Source organism: Dipteris shenzhenensis, chromosome 24 (genome assembly GCF_047967505.1).
Source record: "Dipteris shenzhenensis isolate YYH24624 ecotype China chromosome 24, Dip_SZ_1.0, whole genome shotgun sequence".
Lineage (NCBI taxonomy): Eukaryota > Viridiplantae > Streptophyta > Polypodiopsida > Gleicheniales > Dipteridaceae > Dipteris > Dipteris shenzhenensis.
In genome coordinates, this window is record NC_141619.1 from 51,636,944 (window position 1) to 51,654,973 (window position 18,030).

Below are 18,030 nucleotides of genomic sequence, written 5' to 3' on the forward strand. Positions count from 1 at the left end.
GGCCACCGCCCATCCAGATGGTCCTCCAGCTTCGGAGGTTCAGCCTCTGATTCCACCCTTGCAGCAGCAGTGAGCCCTAGGAGCTCCAGATGCGGCGATGGTGGAAGCCGCAGACGCTAGCCCTGGCGAGCTTGACCAGAAAGAGGGCCCTGTGATCCTTGTCCCCCCTCCTCCCCCTCCCTCCCCAGACTCTTCCTCCTCTTCTTATTCACTTTCCCCTCCCTCTCTAGGGTTTCCCCCGCCCCCTCTCCCCCCCTTAGCTCCCCCTCCTAGTCATCCTCACCACCTGCTCCCCTCCCTTTATCCCCTGCATCCCCACCGCTCCCTCTCCTGCTGTCCCCCTCTCCACTTCAGCAGCAGGTTCTTCCACTTCGACACCCCTACTAGTTGGCAAGGGAACGATGACGCCCCCTTCTGCCTCCTCATCGCAGTAGCAGGCCCGTTCAGGGCGGGATCTTGAGGGACAAGGCTCGTCTTGCCAGTCAATGGTCCCTAACCTCTAGCCCGGGCGTCCCTTACCGCGAGACATTTGGAGGTTAGGACCTTGGATCTATTTGGAGGTTGTGGACTCTTATCCTCTACCATTGGAGGTAACGCTCATGGTCCTTCAGTCGCGAAAGGGGGGTTTGATCAGTGCAGTGAGATCTCTGACACACCCCGTTTGGAGATTTCCGTTTGCCTCTACAAGGGTGGAGAAATGGTCCCTGGAGGTGTTCGATGCTATTTTGGGGACTCAGATTACGCTCATGATGGATGAGTGGATGGAGCCACATGGACTAGACCTTTGGTACGCCCATGGTGCGGAGGTGAACTTTCAGTTGAGCTTCATGCGTGAAGAGCTGGTGTGTGGTTTGGCGATAGGAGTTATCAGATTTTCGCTAGAGGCAAAGGTGGAGTAGGCACACTTTTGGCCCCTTCTAGCCCCTCCAGAAGTGTGCGGAGCTGTTCGGGGTGGAAGCCTCCTTCATGATGAAGTGGGCACGGAAGATCGGTATTGAGCCAGTATCCACACTAGTTCGGCGACGCAGAGATATTGACTACTCGTCCTCTAAACCCCCGACACAATCACACAAAGCAGTCTTTCTGGGACAGGCACCTACTCACAGGAGAGCCTTGTTCCTGACTCCCCCGGTCCTCATGAGTTGGACCATAGTGAGTTGCAACGTACACGGGCTCCACGACCGTGTTCGTAGCCAGCCGCAGCACCTGATACTCCGGCAGGAGTTGCAGAGGGCAGTGGTAGGACGGGCAGTGGACATCCTTATGATTCAGGAGCACATGTTTTCAGCTTTAGACATCAGACGATGCCATCACCTTCTCCCAGGGAGAGGTCCAGAGGAGTGGTCCCCTACGGTAGGACAGAGTGGAGGGGTCTGCATCTCAGTCTCACAAACTTTGGCCCCAGAGGTCTACGATCAGGGCGAGCTCATTCCAAGACGAGGAGTTTGGATGGAAGTTTGGATGGGAGAGTCTAGGATCGGGATCCTGAACGTGTATGTCTCAGCGTGCAGACAGCACCGCCCGGTATTTTGGAGGACGCTGTCAAAGTGTCTTCCGGATGTAGACTCTTGGATTGTTGGAGGTGACTTCAACAACCTGGAGTTTGGGGAAGACAAGCAAGGCGGAGCCTCTTTTTCTAAGATGCCAGTAGTAGAGTGTAGCACCTGGGAGTAGTTCATTTTCATGATCAGTGGCAGAGACCCATGGAGAGAGCCAGATTTCAGCAGGACACCTAGCAGCCTTCTCTTCTCCTTTGGACAGAGGAGACACGATGGATTGCTAGAGAGACTAGACCGTTTCTATGTTGGGGACTGGGCACTACACAGAGGCGGATCTACCGGGATTCTGGCAGATACCACGATGTTAGACCACTCTCTAGTGGTACTTCACTTGGATCAGCCCCGTCGAGGTCTCCTTCAGAAGGGGGTCTGCATTCTAGAGGACCTCCTATAGGACGAGGAGATTCAGTAGGTCATGGCAGAGATTTGGGAGCAGTCAGAGATGGCACCGTGTGAGGGTTGGGCTACATGGGTGGCCAATGCAATTCAGAGGAGCAGTGAGGAGCTATAGAATCACGCCCTTTTGTGGAGGAGTATCCTTTAGGAGCGAGAGCGGGCTTTGAGGAGAGATGTCGCCTCCATCGAGAGGCTCAGGGAGCTGGACCCAGTGTCTCAGTGGCCTAGTGACAGATTTGAGAGCGCTCGTCTCGAGCTCTAGGACACGGAGGTGCGGCGGGTTGAGTTCTCCTACTATTCCTCCCGGGCCCGATGGGTGCAGTAGGGGGACAGGATGACGAAGCAGTTCTTTCAGACCACTGAGTCCCGATCGGCAGGCACACAGCTACAGCGTCTCCGAGACTTATAGAGCATCATGCACACTGACCCGCAAGAGATTTTGGACATGACCACGGGTTTCTACAGCCAGCTCTTTCTGACAGAGAGGAGGACCCCAGCTAGTCTTGTGGCCCGAGAGCTAGTTTGGGATGATGTTCCGCTAGTAGTCTCGCAGGACTTATGCAACAGACTTGAGGAGCCTTTCACAGATGAGGAGCTCTGGGAAGCCCTCAAGGCTCTTTCGACCAGAAAGTGCCCGTGTGAGGATGGCTTGACTCCGGCCTTCTTCAGGAACTTTTGGAAGATTATCTCCACCCCTTTCCGTCTAGCTTGCTAGGAGATTTTTGACACTGGCCTTCTCCCTCAGTCTTTGAGCAAGGGGTGGATTTGTTTGATCCTGAAAGAGGGAGATAGGTCAGACATCCGACAGTGGAGGCCAATCACTCTGCTTGATACCGCATACAAGATTCTCGCCAAGGTCTTGAGTTTGCGGTTATGTTATGGCCCCATCTTACCGATATCATCCATGACACACAGACTGGGTTTGTCCAGGAGCATAGCATCCTGGATGACATCTTCATGTTCTGGGAGGCAGTGGATTGGTCCAGAGAGGAGTCACAGCCATTGGCCGTCCTTCTCTTGGACTTTGAGAAGGCCTACGACAAGGTGGAGTGGTCTTTCTTGGAGGGCACTATGAGGAGATTAGGTTTCTCAGACAGATGGGTCAGAGGAGTTTCAACGTTATATGCAAGGAGGTCTAGCCATATGCTTATCAGAGGACACATAGGTGAGGCCTTTCCTCTCTCTTGCTCAGTCTGCCAGGGCTGCCCACTTGCTCCCTTCCTCTTCTTGTTTGTGGTGGAGGCTTTGGGCTACTATTTGAGATCACAGGTGGCGGGTCTCACAGGGTTCAAGCTCCCAATCAGATAGGAGGAGGAGCTACTTGACTCGGAGTTTGCAGACGACACGGCCTTGTATGTTGAAGGCACCACATCGAGTTTGGAGAGAGTCAGGGGCGCCCTGGCTATTTATTGTGAGGCCTCAGGGACATGGATCAACTGGACGAAATCTATAGGTTTCTTCACAAGCTTTGAAGAGACACAGGAGATCCGGGAGTGACTTTGGCTTCATATGGATACCACGGGGCCAGACAATGAGATACCTCGGATGCCAGGTGGGTATCAGATTGCCCCGGTTCTTGAGAGTGTTTGGCGCAAGCTTCTCTATTGGAGCTCGGCCAAACTCTCCTTAGCAGGTCGTGCCTTAGAGGCAAACCAGGTCCTTGCCACAGCTTGGTATATCGCCTCCTACTGGTGCTTTCACAAAGGTTGCATTGGGCAGCTCTGACGGTTGGCACGGAACTACCTTTGGGCAGGTTCAGATGGCACGAGGAACACTAGGGCCCGAGTGGCTTGGCAGACAGTGAGTCGCAGGTTTTGGGAGGCTTGGGTGTCATTGATCCGGAGATGCAGAGCAGGGCCCTTTTGGATAAGTTGGTAGTTCGTGGCCTCACCCCAGGTGCAGAGCCTTGGAAGCTCCTCTTACAGTGAGGGCTTCTGAGGAACACCCCACACATTGGGGGACATTGGCAGCCTTCACATCGATGAATTTTCTCAAAGGCCCCCCTTACGGGGAAGGGCTCCCCCCCGATGAGGAGTCTTCACAGGATATGGCAGAGACTGGCAGCGGGTCTCATCCGTGCTCCACCCAGATGCAGAGAGGAGTTTGAGCGCTAGCCCCTTATGTGGCACCTAGAGATCAGAGATCGGGAGGGCCGTATGCTCGGATAGCAGACTCACATTGGTTGGGCACAGTGGGACAGTGGTCCAGCAGGGTTCTTTGGCCGTTGGAGCAAACTACCTATGGAGACAGAGGCAAGGCTTGATGCCCTAGCGCATCTGCGAGGGGTAGGGCAGCAAATGGGTGAGATTGACTTAGCCATTCTAGAGTCCTAGTGGGAAGGACTTCACGTTTGGAGAGACAGCAAATGGTTGGGGTAGTTTTCCCGTACTGGTGTTCCCTTGAGGATGTTGATGCAGCGCGGCAGCACGCACCGCAGCTTCTTTCATGTAGGACTTGGAGGCCTACTTCAGCCACTCACTGAGAGTGACCCCAAGATGGATGGGAGTCTTGATGGGATACACTAGCAGATGATCAGAGTGGTGTGCCGTTTGGGAAAGGAGTGGCACATTAACCCTCCCAGTATTTTAGAGCAGGATGCCTCTAGATGGCGCCTTTGGTTGTGGGAGGGTAGACCCCTGAGGGAGGTCTAGTGGGATTTGGGAGAGTGGTTCTGGCCCTCTAGGGGCGGCCTAGCTGAGCAGGTGGATGAGGTGCCCTTCTTTTCCTACACCACACGGATTGGCAAGAGGCTTCAGATGGACTCGTCAAGGTGGACCCCTTCGAGGGAGAGACATTGGGTGACCCAGAGAGTGCCGCGGGATGTGCGCTTCAAGTTCTGGACACGGTTGTGGTCCAGCTTGCGGCCGAGGAAGATCTCTTCTTCTGGTTGGCCGCCCACAGAGGCTTGCCCATCGGACCGTGGTTGGAGCAGATGCGAGTGGACGGGTAGTGCCATTGTTGCTCCGATGGTGCCTTGGAGACTATCCCACATTGCCTGTGGAGCTGTCGTAGCACTGTGAGGATCTGGATGGGAGTCCTCAAGATCATGACACATATGCAGAGTCTTCATAGAGACTACACTTGTGGGATGGTGGCTTGGTTGATAGAGGGAGGACACGCGTTTCAAATTGATGAAATCTCCCCAGCCTACCGGATACAGGGTCAGAGCATCTAGAGGATCGGACTCCACGAGGCAGTCCTCCCTGATAGTCTAGCTCCTCCTCCTCCTAAGGAGGACAGTGTCTGGGAGGTGGTGGCCAGCATCACGGCTTGGAACATTTGGGTGGCTCACTACAGTCTTGTGATGGGTGAGCACCCGGTTGCACCCACGGCTACCCTAGTTGCCATATGGCAAGATATCATTTACACTCTACAGTCCACTTGGGAGCGTGGGACTCCAGGCTCCAGGGCGACTATTGAGAGGTGTGCTCGTTTCTGCAAGGCTTGGCTTGCAGGTGTTTTCTACATCTTCACTCCGCGAGGGATTCGCTGGCTGTATAGTCCCCCCACTTGGCTGTTAACCCCAGTTCCAGAGATCCCCTAGGCAGTGAGTTGGGTTTCTCTAGAACAGACCGGTTTTTCTTTCAGCCTTTTCCAGCTTTTTCCATACTCAGCACCTTTGGGGCTGCTGTCGTGTATGAAAATCTTTCAAGTATTAATAGAAGGTTCCTTTCTTTGGGGGGGGGAAACAAAAAGATATATGTCTAAGAAAAGATGGGCTTAGGTGTAAACCTAGCAAATGTTGTGCACTTTGTATGGGAATACGAGAGGTTATAAACATTTGAGAACGCATTATCTTCATGTTGGTGTACTTGCAAATTGTACATTTTTCAGATTTGCAGACTAAAAAGTAAAGGACCAACTGTGGTCTTGCACAATAAAGACCCATAAATTTAGGTGCTCTGGAAGTGAGTTGCTAAAGATTTCTCATGTCGATCTGGACTTTTACAATTCTGTTATGCCCTCTCCCCTCTCTTCTTCCCTTCTCCCTCTCCTCTCGCTTCTCCCCCTTTCCTCTTTCTCTCGTGGAAACACATTGCAACAATCCGGGAGCCGCTTGAGTGTTCTTAGCATCATGAAGAATACTCCTCTTCATAGTGCTGACTCCCTCTGGACTAGACATGGTTGATTCCATCTCACTCTCCTCCATGTTGCACACTCTAACAAAAAAGGCATCCCGAATGCTTCTCATCACATTCTTGCACTCACCCTTACTTAGCACTCACCCTTACTTAGCTCTTCCCCTAATTTTTGCTGTCACTTTCTTGCACTCGCCTTTACTTAGCTCTTCCCTTAATTTTGCTTAATGTTGGTTGTTGAGGCCATGCTTGCAAGTAGATCTTATTGTGTGCGCCGAAAGCTTTATCGCTTGACACTAGCAAAGAGCTTCATTTTCCATACAATAGTGAGCAAGTAGACATCTGACAATAATGCCCACCCTATGCATTCTTTATATTTTTAATTACATGAAATGCAAAGGAATTATCATGGATTGAAGTAAAAGTTTAAAGATTTCCTAAAAGCTAATAAATTTCAATGCACAAATCTATGCTTATTTGGAAAGAAGTGTATTGCCTTACTTAAAAACCTTAATTTGTAGATATATTCCTCCCGTTTCCTCCCTAAAATACCATATCTCCATACCTCCGGAGTGCAGGCTGTTAGTTGGACGACGGAAGGTTATAATTGGTAGATCTTGAGCATGTACAATGAGATAATGAGCGTCCACAGGGTATTTCAGTCTATGTGCAAAGAAATTATTATTATGTGCATGTTGATGTTTTTGGATAAAGCCACATATACCATGCTCGATATATTTGTATAGTTTAGTTGTTTCTGTTGTTGGAGCTAAAATCTGTCCTTGACCATCACCAGCTACAACCTGACAAAGTGTACAGGGAGATGTATGTGAGTGACAGGCTTCTGATTATGTGAGTATGCATACACTAGTGCATTTTTTGTCTTCTAAACCTATGCTAACTGACATGTTTCCTGATAACCTTCTTTCTTACTCTTGTCTGCAAATCACAATTTTGGATTTTGGTTTGGTTTTTGTGAATCAGTAAGTTCGTGGCAGTGGAGGCAAGGTATCTGCGAGCTTCTTTCAGCGCATTCATGGATGTGCTTGTTCTAGCAACTCGGACAGTAGAGGAATTCAGCCCATCATATTGACTCCTTGTATTGCCACGAACAGAAGCAAATTAGTTGAAAAATTTTGTATGAGTACCAGACGTTAGATGCAGCAAGAAACAATTTCACCGTGGTTTGAAGGTGCTGTAAAGTATTTTCAAGTATCCTTCACCAGATTGAGTGGTTGTGTTTGTTCATTCATGAAGAAGATTAATGACATCTGTGAAGTGTTTGTGTGTGTGTGTGTGCTTTTGCACATATCTAGGAACTTCTTGTCATGGTTATCTAGGTAAGTAGCAACTAAGGTGCTTTCATTTAGAACTAAAGGGTACTTTCAAAGGTATTTAGTAGTTGGATGCACACTTGGCACACAATCCATTACTTTAAAAGTCACGTAATCCCTTTGGTAAACTAGAGGTGCAACAAAGGCTAGTTACTTGGTTTGCTATAGCTAGTGTCTTTTGGATAGGGCTTGATGTATAGGTCAAGGGTGGCTACTCAGTCTTGTTTTGGTGGTCTTTCAGTTTAAGCTTTGTTGGGTATGCCACGTGGCACTTGGGATTAATCCCATATAGAATAGTGTTTTTAATAGCAAGCTGCCATGTGTCACTCATTGTAATGGCATAATCCCATATACATGTAATTCTACAGCCAGCCTTAAAATTAAATTGGGTCCTTGCTGTTCCACACACATATAAATGAATTTGGATTTCATACAGCTGAGTCTTTTGCTTAAGCTGAACAAGGAGTTTTCTATTCTGTCCATGTGCAGCCCATCACATGCCTATTCTGTCCATGTGCAGCCCATCACATGCCACTATTGTGAGTCCATCCCATGACTCATTCTTTTCCAAGTGAAAGATACATTTTATTACTGTTTTGTACTTGGTTTCCATTGGGTGTCTACTGAGTCTTGCCTAAGCTCTTGGTAAACTAGTCTTCACCAAGTTAGAGTCAGGACTGCCTCTGCTTCATTTGGTATCAGCTTGTAAATCATGGGAAATTTTTATCATTTGAAATTTGAAATTTGGAATATGTAATCTTGAGTCATGGCACACCTGCGGGAAATTAATCCAATCACGAGATGCCAATCTGTTTGAAATTTTAAAGTTTTCAGGATTGAAATTTTTACATCATTGCGTTTGGGATGACCTCTTGCATTCGGAACACTAGTGATTTGTTTGTTTGATTTTTGGAGCATAAATGAGTAAAATGGAAAAAATCTGTGAACTTTTCCCACTTGGCAACATTATTGATAGTGACAGAGTAGGATTTAGGTGTGGGGAAGGTAGTATGCCCTCCCAGGCATCATGGGAATTCTAATCGCTGCTGCAGTTTGTGGGACACGGATGTCATTGGTGAATTTGACTTGGTGATTATATTGAGATTATAATGCCTAAAAAGAAATCAAGAAACCAATACAAAAAACAAGGGATAATTGAAGCATAATGGCAGGTGACTTAAATGAGAAGACTATTAGGGTTAAAGCATCACTCTTTTAGGTTTGGGATCAATGGTAGAGGAGGCTGCTAGAGCTTCTAATCAAAGGGGAGTGCCAGAGGGTAGTAATAACTGTTATTATCAAGGCTATCAGTCAAGATCAGAATAAATCATGTCAAGAGCAATCAATTAGGAATTATTTGGATCATCTACTTAAAGTTTTCCAAGGATTTGGAGATGAAATCAAGATTCATAATCAGAGAATGGATCTCAGGTTGCAAAATCTCTTGCCAACTGTGAGTAAAATGTTTTATATCTTAACAGAATTCAAGTATATGAAGGGAAGAGCTCCTTAAGCCTACTTTTGAAGAGGTTTTGATTTTGATGAGAAACTTGTGCATAGGATTGAATTTGAGGGTTTCATGGCATTCGCAAGGAAGGTTGATCGTATTTTGGGAATTCAATCATAAAGCAATTGTCCATCCACAAGTTATTGCTCTTAAAAGTAATAGTTCTCACTGAGGTTGCATGTTAGAGGTTTGATGAGTATACATGGCTTCCTTCTAATCTTAGGTCAGCTCTCACTTTCCAATAATATGTATAGATTGTGATATCCTCAGAGTCAAAGGGAGATTGACATTAGGGCAAAGATGTTAAAGATTAGATCATTCTTTCTAAGTTTAAAGGGGAGTTTGGCTCACCCAATGAGTTGGGTGATTGGATAAGTAAAATGGAGGATAAGATCTCACTACACCCAAAAGGGGATAAGGGGCAGCTTTTATTTTCTGAGCTTCATCATGAAGACTTTGCTCATACATGGTGGAGGAATCTACAATAGAACGTAATTATAATTGATACTTGGGATGATTATGAAATTAAAATGTTTCAAACATTCATATCTCCTTTTGTCTTGAATTAATAAATTTGTACATGATATGACTTGACACAACAAGAGAACAATGAACAATTATATTAGGCAGTTGTAGAATCTCTCTTTTAATTCGTGATATTCACGACAAAAGTAGGATGCTCAAGTTTATTTATGATCTATAGTTTGTCTTGAGATGTTTCAGCCCAAAGGCCAAGCACTCCCAAGGAGGCCATGCAATTGATTGAGCTATATGAGCCTAAGTACAACACGAGGGAAAATAACATTGGGATTGGTCATTTTTGTACCAAGTCAACATTTTAGATGACAACAAGGCAATTATTTCTTCAACAACTCTTGTATTGTAGTGTATATGGCAGTAATTTGAGGCATGCCAAGACCACAAGGTTGAGGATGGAAAGGCCTCATTGAAAACTCTTCTAAAGGATGACATGATGGATAAAAAAGAGAAGGTGGTTAGTGAACTATCATAGACTCTTATCGAGAAGGGAATAAAGAAGAATCTATGTTTTCTTTGTGGGAAAAAGCGACCTTTGAAGCATAGAAGTGTATGCTAGTAAGTCCAAGGCAAAGATTAGCATGAGATTGACGATGAGACAATTTTTGATGAACCAATGGCAAACTTAGAATTTTATGCTTGTGTGAATGAAGAAAAGAGGGTGATGAAGTACCTCCAAGCTCCAAGAAACTCGCTTCTTTTCCATTTCACCTAGGTGGCTTGGCTTGGTGGATATCAATGTCAAATTCCATTCAAAGAGCTTGGTTTGGCTTGGTTGGTATCAATGTCAAATTTTATTCAAAGAGCCAAAGAGCTTGTCGACAATGGAATCTGGAAATTATTAATGACGATTTTCGTGAAGACAGAGACGGGAATTCTTGGGACACTCAATCAATTTCTATCATATAGCACCCACAATTTCATCAATTCTAGGTGTATTGAAGAAGTAAGGTTACATCCAACAACATTGGAGCACGGTCTTAGAGTTGAGGTAACTAATGGTCATCATTAATCCATATTGTTAGGTCACTTAAATACGACTTTCAAAATACTATACTTTTATTGTAGATGTATTTGTCCTTGATATGGGACCAATTAGCATTGCATTGGGCTATGAACTGTTTAAGTCTCTAGGTGATTTTTCAATGGATTTGGACAACATGAATGTGGAGTTTTTGCATTTTGGCAAGCAAATACCTTTGATGAGAGTTAAATCCCCTAAGTTTATAATCATTTCATAAAAAAGATTGGCAAGAGACCTAAAGGGTGCGTGGATTTTATGTTATTCAATTGGCCAAAATAAAGGATGGTAATGGACTAGTGGTGGTGGACAAACACAGGTAGAAGTTACTACATTAGGCTGCTAATTTTTTTGTTGACCCTCCTCAACATCTACCTCCCAAGAGGGATACAGACCATTTGATTGTTCTTGAATCACAGTCAAAACCAATATACAAGGCACCTTAGACATAAGGTGAAAAGGCAAATTAAGAAACAAAGTATTTACTCTAAGGAGCTATGGAAGGATGTTTAGAGCTATGTGCAGAGTCATAAGACTTGTCAACAAAATAGAGAACTAAATCTAATCTTGTTGGACTGCTTCAGCACCACTAGAGATCAAAGCCCTCCCTCTAATCGAGTAAGAATTTTACCCATTCTAGAGTGAAATGGACTCATATATCTATGGATTTTATCACTAGATTGCTTGCCATTGCTAAAGGAAGCAACAACATATATGTTGTTGTTGATAGGCTTATAAAAGTTGCTCACTTTACTCCAACCAAAACCCAATATTCAACTTCATTGATTGCATCACAATTCATGGAACATGTCTTCAAATTGCATGGAGTGCCAAGAAATTATTAGCGATTGTGAGGCTAATTTTGTTTGGCATGAATTGTTCAAGTCTATGGGTACAACACTCACTCCTAGCAGAGTTGACGACCGTCATATAGATGGCTAGACTGAGAGAGTCAATAGATGGTTGGAGGAGTATTTTAGACTCAAACTACATGGGATAAGTGGTTGCACTTAGTTGAATTCTGTTATAACAATACATAGCATATATCTATTGGAATGAGTCCTTTTGAGGCTATATATGGTTGTAAAGTAGATGTTCCCTCTACACTTGTCAATAAAGTATTGGCTAGCCAACAAGTAGGTGATACTTTGGTCCACATGAATTCTCTATTACAGCAATGCAAAGATAACATGGCCAAAGCTCAAGCTCGCATGGAGGTGAATGCAGACTAGAACCGTAGGGAATTACACTTTGAGGAGGGAGAGTATGTATTCATCAAGCTTCACAAATCTCATTATGCTTCTTGAAAGGGAATATACTAATACTAAACTTTTCGACAAATGCTATGGTCCTTTTAAAGTGTTGAGGAAAATTGGAGATGTATCCTGTTGAAACTTCCTCATCTTCAAGAATCCACCGCATCTCTCATGTTTCACTTTTGAAGAAGTATTTGGGATCTATGGTACAAGTTCTTGAGAAATTTCCTCCCATGGATGAGGAGGGGCATATTCATTACATTCCAAAAAGAATCTTGGGGTTCGGGGACCATGGTACTCCAAAACAAAACCTATGCGGAGTGCTACAAGTGGAGGGATCTTCCTGATGATGAATCTTTATGGCAGCCATTGAATGTTGTGGAGCAACACCCCCCCAGTTGCTTAGCTGATGTAGTGATTAGGGAGGCCATAGCAACTTTATTTTTTCTTCCAAATGAGTGATCTCATCTCTCCTTTATGCTGTCATTTCCAATAAAGTGCTATAGTAGGATTGATGATGTTGGACTATGTATTCCACTTGTTTCTCTGACACTCTAAAATTTGAGGACGAATTGTCATGAAGTAGGGAGGAATGTAACAAAGACTAGTTACTTATTTTGCTGTAGCTAGTGTCCTTTGGATAGGGTTTGATTTATAGGTCAAGGGTGACTACTCACTTGGCAAAATCTAGTATTTATAGCTAGTGTCCTTTGCATAGGGCTTGATTTATAAGTCAAGGGTGACTACTCACTTGATTTATAGGTCAAGGGTGACTACTCATAATATACGAGTTGTGATTAGGTTTCCACTAATAATCTATTTTCCATATTGTACGTACTTGGGAAACTTCTCATTTAGATCTACGATGTGATAATGGGGTTCAATTTAAGTTGTTGTGAGACCGAAATCACACTAGTTATAAGGTACTCTACAATGGCATAGAGCTTGTGATGCATATACACTTTCTTGTGATACTAATAGTGCTGTAGTCACCATTAGTTTTCAAGGGTATGCTTTGGCAATAATATGCCATGTAATAATTAAGAAATGGCCACAATAGATTGTATGATATTTGAGAGAATAACTATAGCACATTACATCATATGTTGAAAGTGAACTATAGATTTTTTATGCTAGTTATGGAAAGAACATTACTAATATGATAGGCCCCAAATGTGAAGATTGCATAAATACTGGAAGATAAATTTGAGTTTCAATATCGGTTATCATGAAACAAGTGCCACATTAGCTCATGATAAGGCTATTCTGAATTTTAGGACTAAAACTTACAGTTGTTTGATATTCATCAACAATAGCCTAGTTAACATAGAAATAAGTGAGCTTTAGCATAGCACAATCCTCTTTTGAACTAACAAACAACTCAAATAGAATTTTGGAGATGGTTATAACAAAAAATATGCAACAAAATTGTACACTAGTTTCAAGAGCATCTCTTAAGAGATTTTTCCATAACAAGGTTGAGATTTGTTGAGCCTAGAGATGAATTGTGATTGCTCTTTGCTTTGAGTGGAGTCAAACCAAATTAAAATTCTATAGAAGAGGGCTCTTTGAGTATGCATGGGAAGGTAGACAAGAGTACAAAGACAAGAGGAAGTAGTGCTACTGAAAGGTAGCAAAAGTGCTTCAAGTGTTCAAGTGCTGACTCTAAAGTTGATCAAGAAGCCTAGGGACTCCATGCTTTTATCTTGTAGCTACAATGGCATGGTTTCTCTCTCTCAAATATCTGACTCATTAATCCATAGCTGCCCATGTCACAAATTAGTAGCCTATTTTCTCTCACGATAAAGAAGCAAGAAAAAAGCCCTATGGGGCACAATTTTTTTTCTGTCAATGGAACGTATGAAAGAAAACTTTGTTCTTTTGATGGAAATATAAGATAATGACAAACCATGAATCATTTGGGATGCTTGCCGCTGAGGACAATCTTGATGACACCAATTATCCCATGTGGTCATACTTGGTGTGCCATCTGTTGGTGTCTAGAAACTTTTGGGGAATTGTATCTGGATCAAAGATCAGACTTGTCTCTGTAGAGCAGACATCCACAGCCACTACTACTGCCACTTTTGGTTCATCTACCACTACTCCCATAGTGCTTACCACAGTGCCTCCAACGACTAAATAGATTCGTTGGGATCAGCGAAATGCATAGGCACATGCAGTGATTGCGATGAATTGCAAGAGAAGCCACAAGAAGGAATGAGGATGCTAGCCAAAGCTAAAGCTTTGAGACAGCAACTCATCAATAAATTTGATCTTCTTGATTTCAATGCAAGAAATAACTTTGGCAATATAATCTCCCCCTTGTGTGTTTATCTAGGTGGCATGTAGGTGACTATTGTAGAGGCACAAGGATGTCAAGCTATGAGAAAAGCAAAATGGTGGGTGTTCTTTCATTTCCAATGATGGTCTTAATACATTTTGAGATAGTCTCTTTTTAGGAACCATCAACCAAGAAAATCAATGGAATATAGGCTATATAATTATCCCATTGATAATCAATTTATCATCTTGATTAATTACAAGGGGAGGTGGATGAAAATTGTACTCATGGAAAAACATGTCCCCCTAGGTATAGCATCATCATAGAAAATACATTTTCAAACTTCCACTTTTAGGTGATATAGGTTACAAGTGACATGAGTCCTCCCTTGTCTTTATCATCAATGTATTTCACCCCAAAATGTAGTTTTCTCATGTCTCCACTCGCAATTACAAGGACACTAATTAATCAAAGTTCTTAGGGGTCTCTAGGCAATAAGACCTCTTCTCCATATCTAGTGCTAAATCCATCATTGATACCATGTCTCAATATCTGATTTGCTTTTACGTGACTTGTAATCCCATGCCAGGAGACCCATCGACCAAAGAAATCATGCATACAAATGCTTTCCTCAAAAGAGGTCCAACAATTAAAGCTCCTAAATTCCTTTAGAGATAGTAAGGTTGGAAAGGGCTCATAAAAATAGAGCATATTTCCCTATAAAGTATCATCATTGATGATGATCCAAAAATGAATTTAAATTAAAACTTGTAGAAAGAATGATTAGTAGTCCTAAATAAGGGCAACCAGATGCTATCTAGCTACATGGCATCTCATGTGAACATGGACTTAATATTTATGTAGTTAGATGCCTTTTTATGTGATGTTGTAGGAAACACTATGATCTACACCAATGGTATAAGCACAAGTACTATCAATAAGAAGGGTAATAAAATTTTACTATTATTGATATGGCCTAAATATTGATGTTCATGCTATATAGACTACTAATAGTAGGGTCAATGCTTTTATATGAACTTGTTAATGGTAAAAGGCTAGTTGTTGCTAGTAACATTCATAGTACCTAAATTAGTAGCCTAAATATTGAGGGGAATAACATATCGTACTACTATAGGTGCCATTGCTTATATACAAATTTATTGATAGTTATTTTTAATCACTTTGGAACTAAGGTAATTACTCTCTTGTCCAAGCCAATGTATGGCTTGGCCTAGGAAGTAGTGCTTGATTTCTAAGCCCACAAGGTAGGGGGCTAGATGGAACCACAAATTAGTAGCCTAAATATTGATGGGAATAACATATAGTACTACTATAGGTGCCATTGCTTATATATGAATTTATTGATAGTTATTTGTAATCACTTTGGAATTGAGAGGTAATTATTCTCTTGTCTAACCCAATCTACGACTTGGCCTAGGAGAAGTAGTGCTTGATTCCTAAGCCCACAAGGTAGGGGGCTAGATGGCACCACGAATTTGGTTGCAAGTGTTTAGGACCAAATAAAAAGGGGAGATTGTTTAATTTTATTTCACATGCACATCAACGTTATTTTTCTCATCTATTTCATATACTCATACAAAATATGGCTTGCATGCATGTATAAAATGAAATCTTCCATGTTTCAGGCTTGCATAAAACAAAGTGAAATGCCTTTTATCATACATGTGGCAATGTGTCATGTTATATGCATGTATTGCATGCATAATAGTGAAAAAAATGTATATGTGATCCGTGATATTTGACGCATGGTCATACACATGAATTTGCAGGAGCAAAATGTGTGTTGCATCATGATTACAAGCATGTGTGTATACATATATTGCATACATTATGAAATGGAAGAGTGGATAGAATAGTCCTGTAGGTACACACGGAAGGCTATAGCTTTTAGGGTATGGTAGTCCAATGTCAGGACATGATGTCCATTCAACTATCATTTATACACCATAAGGTACAGTAACATGTGGTCTTGTGGCTTGTTGTATGTAGACATTGTATTTTATTTGCAAACTTTTGCATTCACAAGTCATCCCCAAGATGCATCAAGTGAAGGGTTGGTTGGTGGCTCGAAGCTATTGAATTGTCAAAGGCTTAATGGAAGCACACCAACCATTTGCTAACATTGCAAGATCTAGAGCAGGTCCAGCAAGAGGTTATGTACCACATAGTAGTAAGCAGAACCTAGTTGGCAACCACTACTCTACACGCCAAGGATAGCTTGGCCCAACTCCTCTAAATGCTCAAAAGTAGTGGTGCCAACTAGCCTGCTCTGACATGATGCCCATTCCTACATGACATCCAAGGTATCACATTGCAGTCCCTCTAGGAAGTCAAGTAACATTTCCGTGTGGTCTCCAATATGGGTGTGGTCTATCAATAACCCCAATCCGATAGGACTTGTACCACTTGATAAGAGCTACCGAAGTGAAAATATGTTTTGTAATGGTAAACATGTTATAAAGGCATCACATCTTATAACAAATTAATCTCAACATATGAATGTAATAAAAGTGAGAACATAAGGATTTTAAAGAATTATTCTATCTAGATATTCATAAGTCTAGAAATAACTTATAAGAAATTACATGTGACGCAACGACAAGCTCAGCAAATATTACTCTCCTTACGACGTGTTCCTCTAAATTTCTTTGCGAGCTTTTAAATTGGAGGATGAGTTATTCTCCCTCTCATAAGAACTAGGTTTGTAGCACTAGCACATCTACAATAAACAAAGTTGCATGGAGGAATCCAATAAGTGTGTCTAAAAAAAGAAATAAGACAAGACTTTGCTCCACCACTAGTATAACCCTATCAACATATGCAACTTGATTGTCTTCATCTTCAAGAGCTTACTTAAGGCTCTCAACTTCATTATCTCCAATTTTGCATTATGAGAAATAGATTATGAACTACAGGACATGTGGAAAAGTCTTCTTGATATAATGTCAAAGTGAAACATATTTGCTATAGCCATTGCTTCCTCTTGACAAAAAAAAACTCATTAATCCAAAGCACACCCTCATGCACGACTTTTATACTAATTTTGAATTTTACCAAATTTGATTGATGTATATGTTACTACAAAACTCCTCAAACATGCCAATTCATATTGACCTTTTGGATCAAAGAAATTAATCAAAATCATGTTTGAATATATCAAAATCCTAAGTAGGGTTTTTATGCATTCAAACATTTTACCTCATGTACAATCCATAGGGTCCATAAGGATGCAACAACATGCATGGGGAAAGTAAGTGGGGAAAAAAGTCTTCTAGATGCCTCATCTCATGATGGTGCATTTGGAGGCCATATTTTGGAAAAGCGACCTCTAGATGCACCTTTTTTTCCTACCAACTTTCACCATGCATGTTGTGGCATCTCTATAGACCTTGTGGATTTAAAAAACTCAAAACTACCAAAATGTTTGAAAATAGAAGGACATTCGTCATGAATTTTGGTGCAAAAATGAAACCTCTAGACCCCTCATCCATTTTGATGCATCTAGAGGCAATTTTCACAACACATTCTACTACTATAAGTGGCCTCTAGATGCACTGAATGGATGAGGGGGGTCTAGAGGCTTTTTGTTCTTGAAAAATATTAGACATGGGCACATATTGGCATCTTCATACAACTTATCTACAATATACTTACATGTGAATTGTCTTTTGATCCCAAAATGTATGCTAAATGTACTGATAGTTGTTTTGATTGAAAAATATTAGACATGGGGGCATATTGGCACCTTCATACAGCTTATCTACAATATACTTACATGTGAATTGTCTTTTGATCCCAAAATGTATGCTATGTATTGATAATTGTTTTGATTGCAATACCAATAATTTCTTGCATTTTTTATTTCTTTGCTCTTTGTATTCATAGTAGATTGGCCATTTATAAAAGGTGTTAGCAATCAAGTTCTCTAAATCACATTAGGAGAAGATGAGGTACTAACTAAGTTTTAACATTGATCACATCTATAGAGATAATTCATTGTTTATTATCTAAATCATACAATCTATTTGCTCGGACT

At 42.4% G+C, this 18,030-nt stretch overlaps 1 protein-coding gene across 2 annotated transcripts in view; it reads left to right on the forward strand.

Annotated features, from left to right (window-relative positions):
• The window catches only part of LOC147886747 (transcription factor), a 95,348-nt gene extending 87,862 nt beyond the window's left edge, over positions 1-7,486 (forward strand). The window contains exons 5-6 of one of the 2 annotated variants that reach the window (XM_087395753.1): positions 6,831-6,886; positions 7,019-7,486. In XM_087395753.1, coding sequence (XP_087251879.1) covers positions 6,831-6,886; positions 7,019-7,127 — 165 coding nt within the window. In that variant the 3' untranslated portion in view covers positions 7,128-7,486. The remainder of the gene's footprint in view (positions 1-6,830; positions 6,887-7,018) is intronic. The other variant, XM_087395752.1, reaches the window with a different exon arrangement.
• Positions 7,487-18,030: the final 10,544 nt, after the last annotated feature.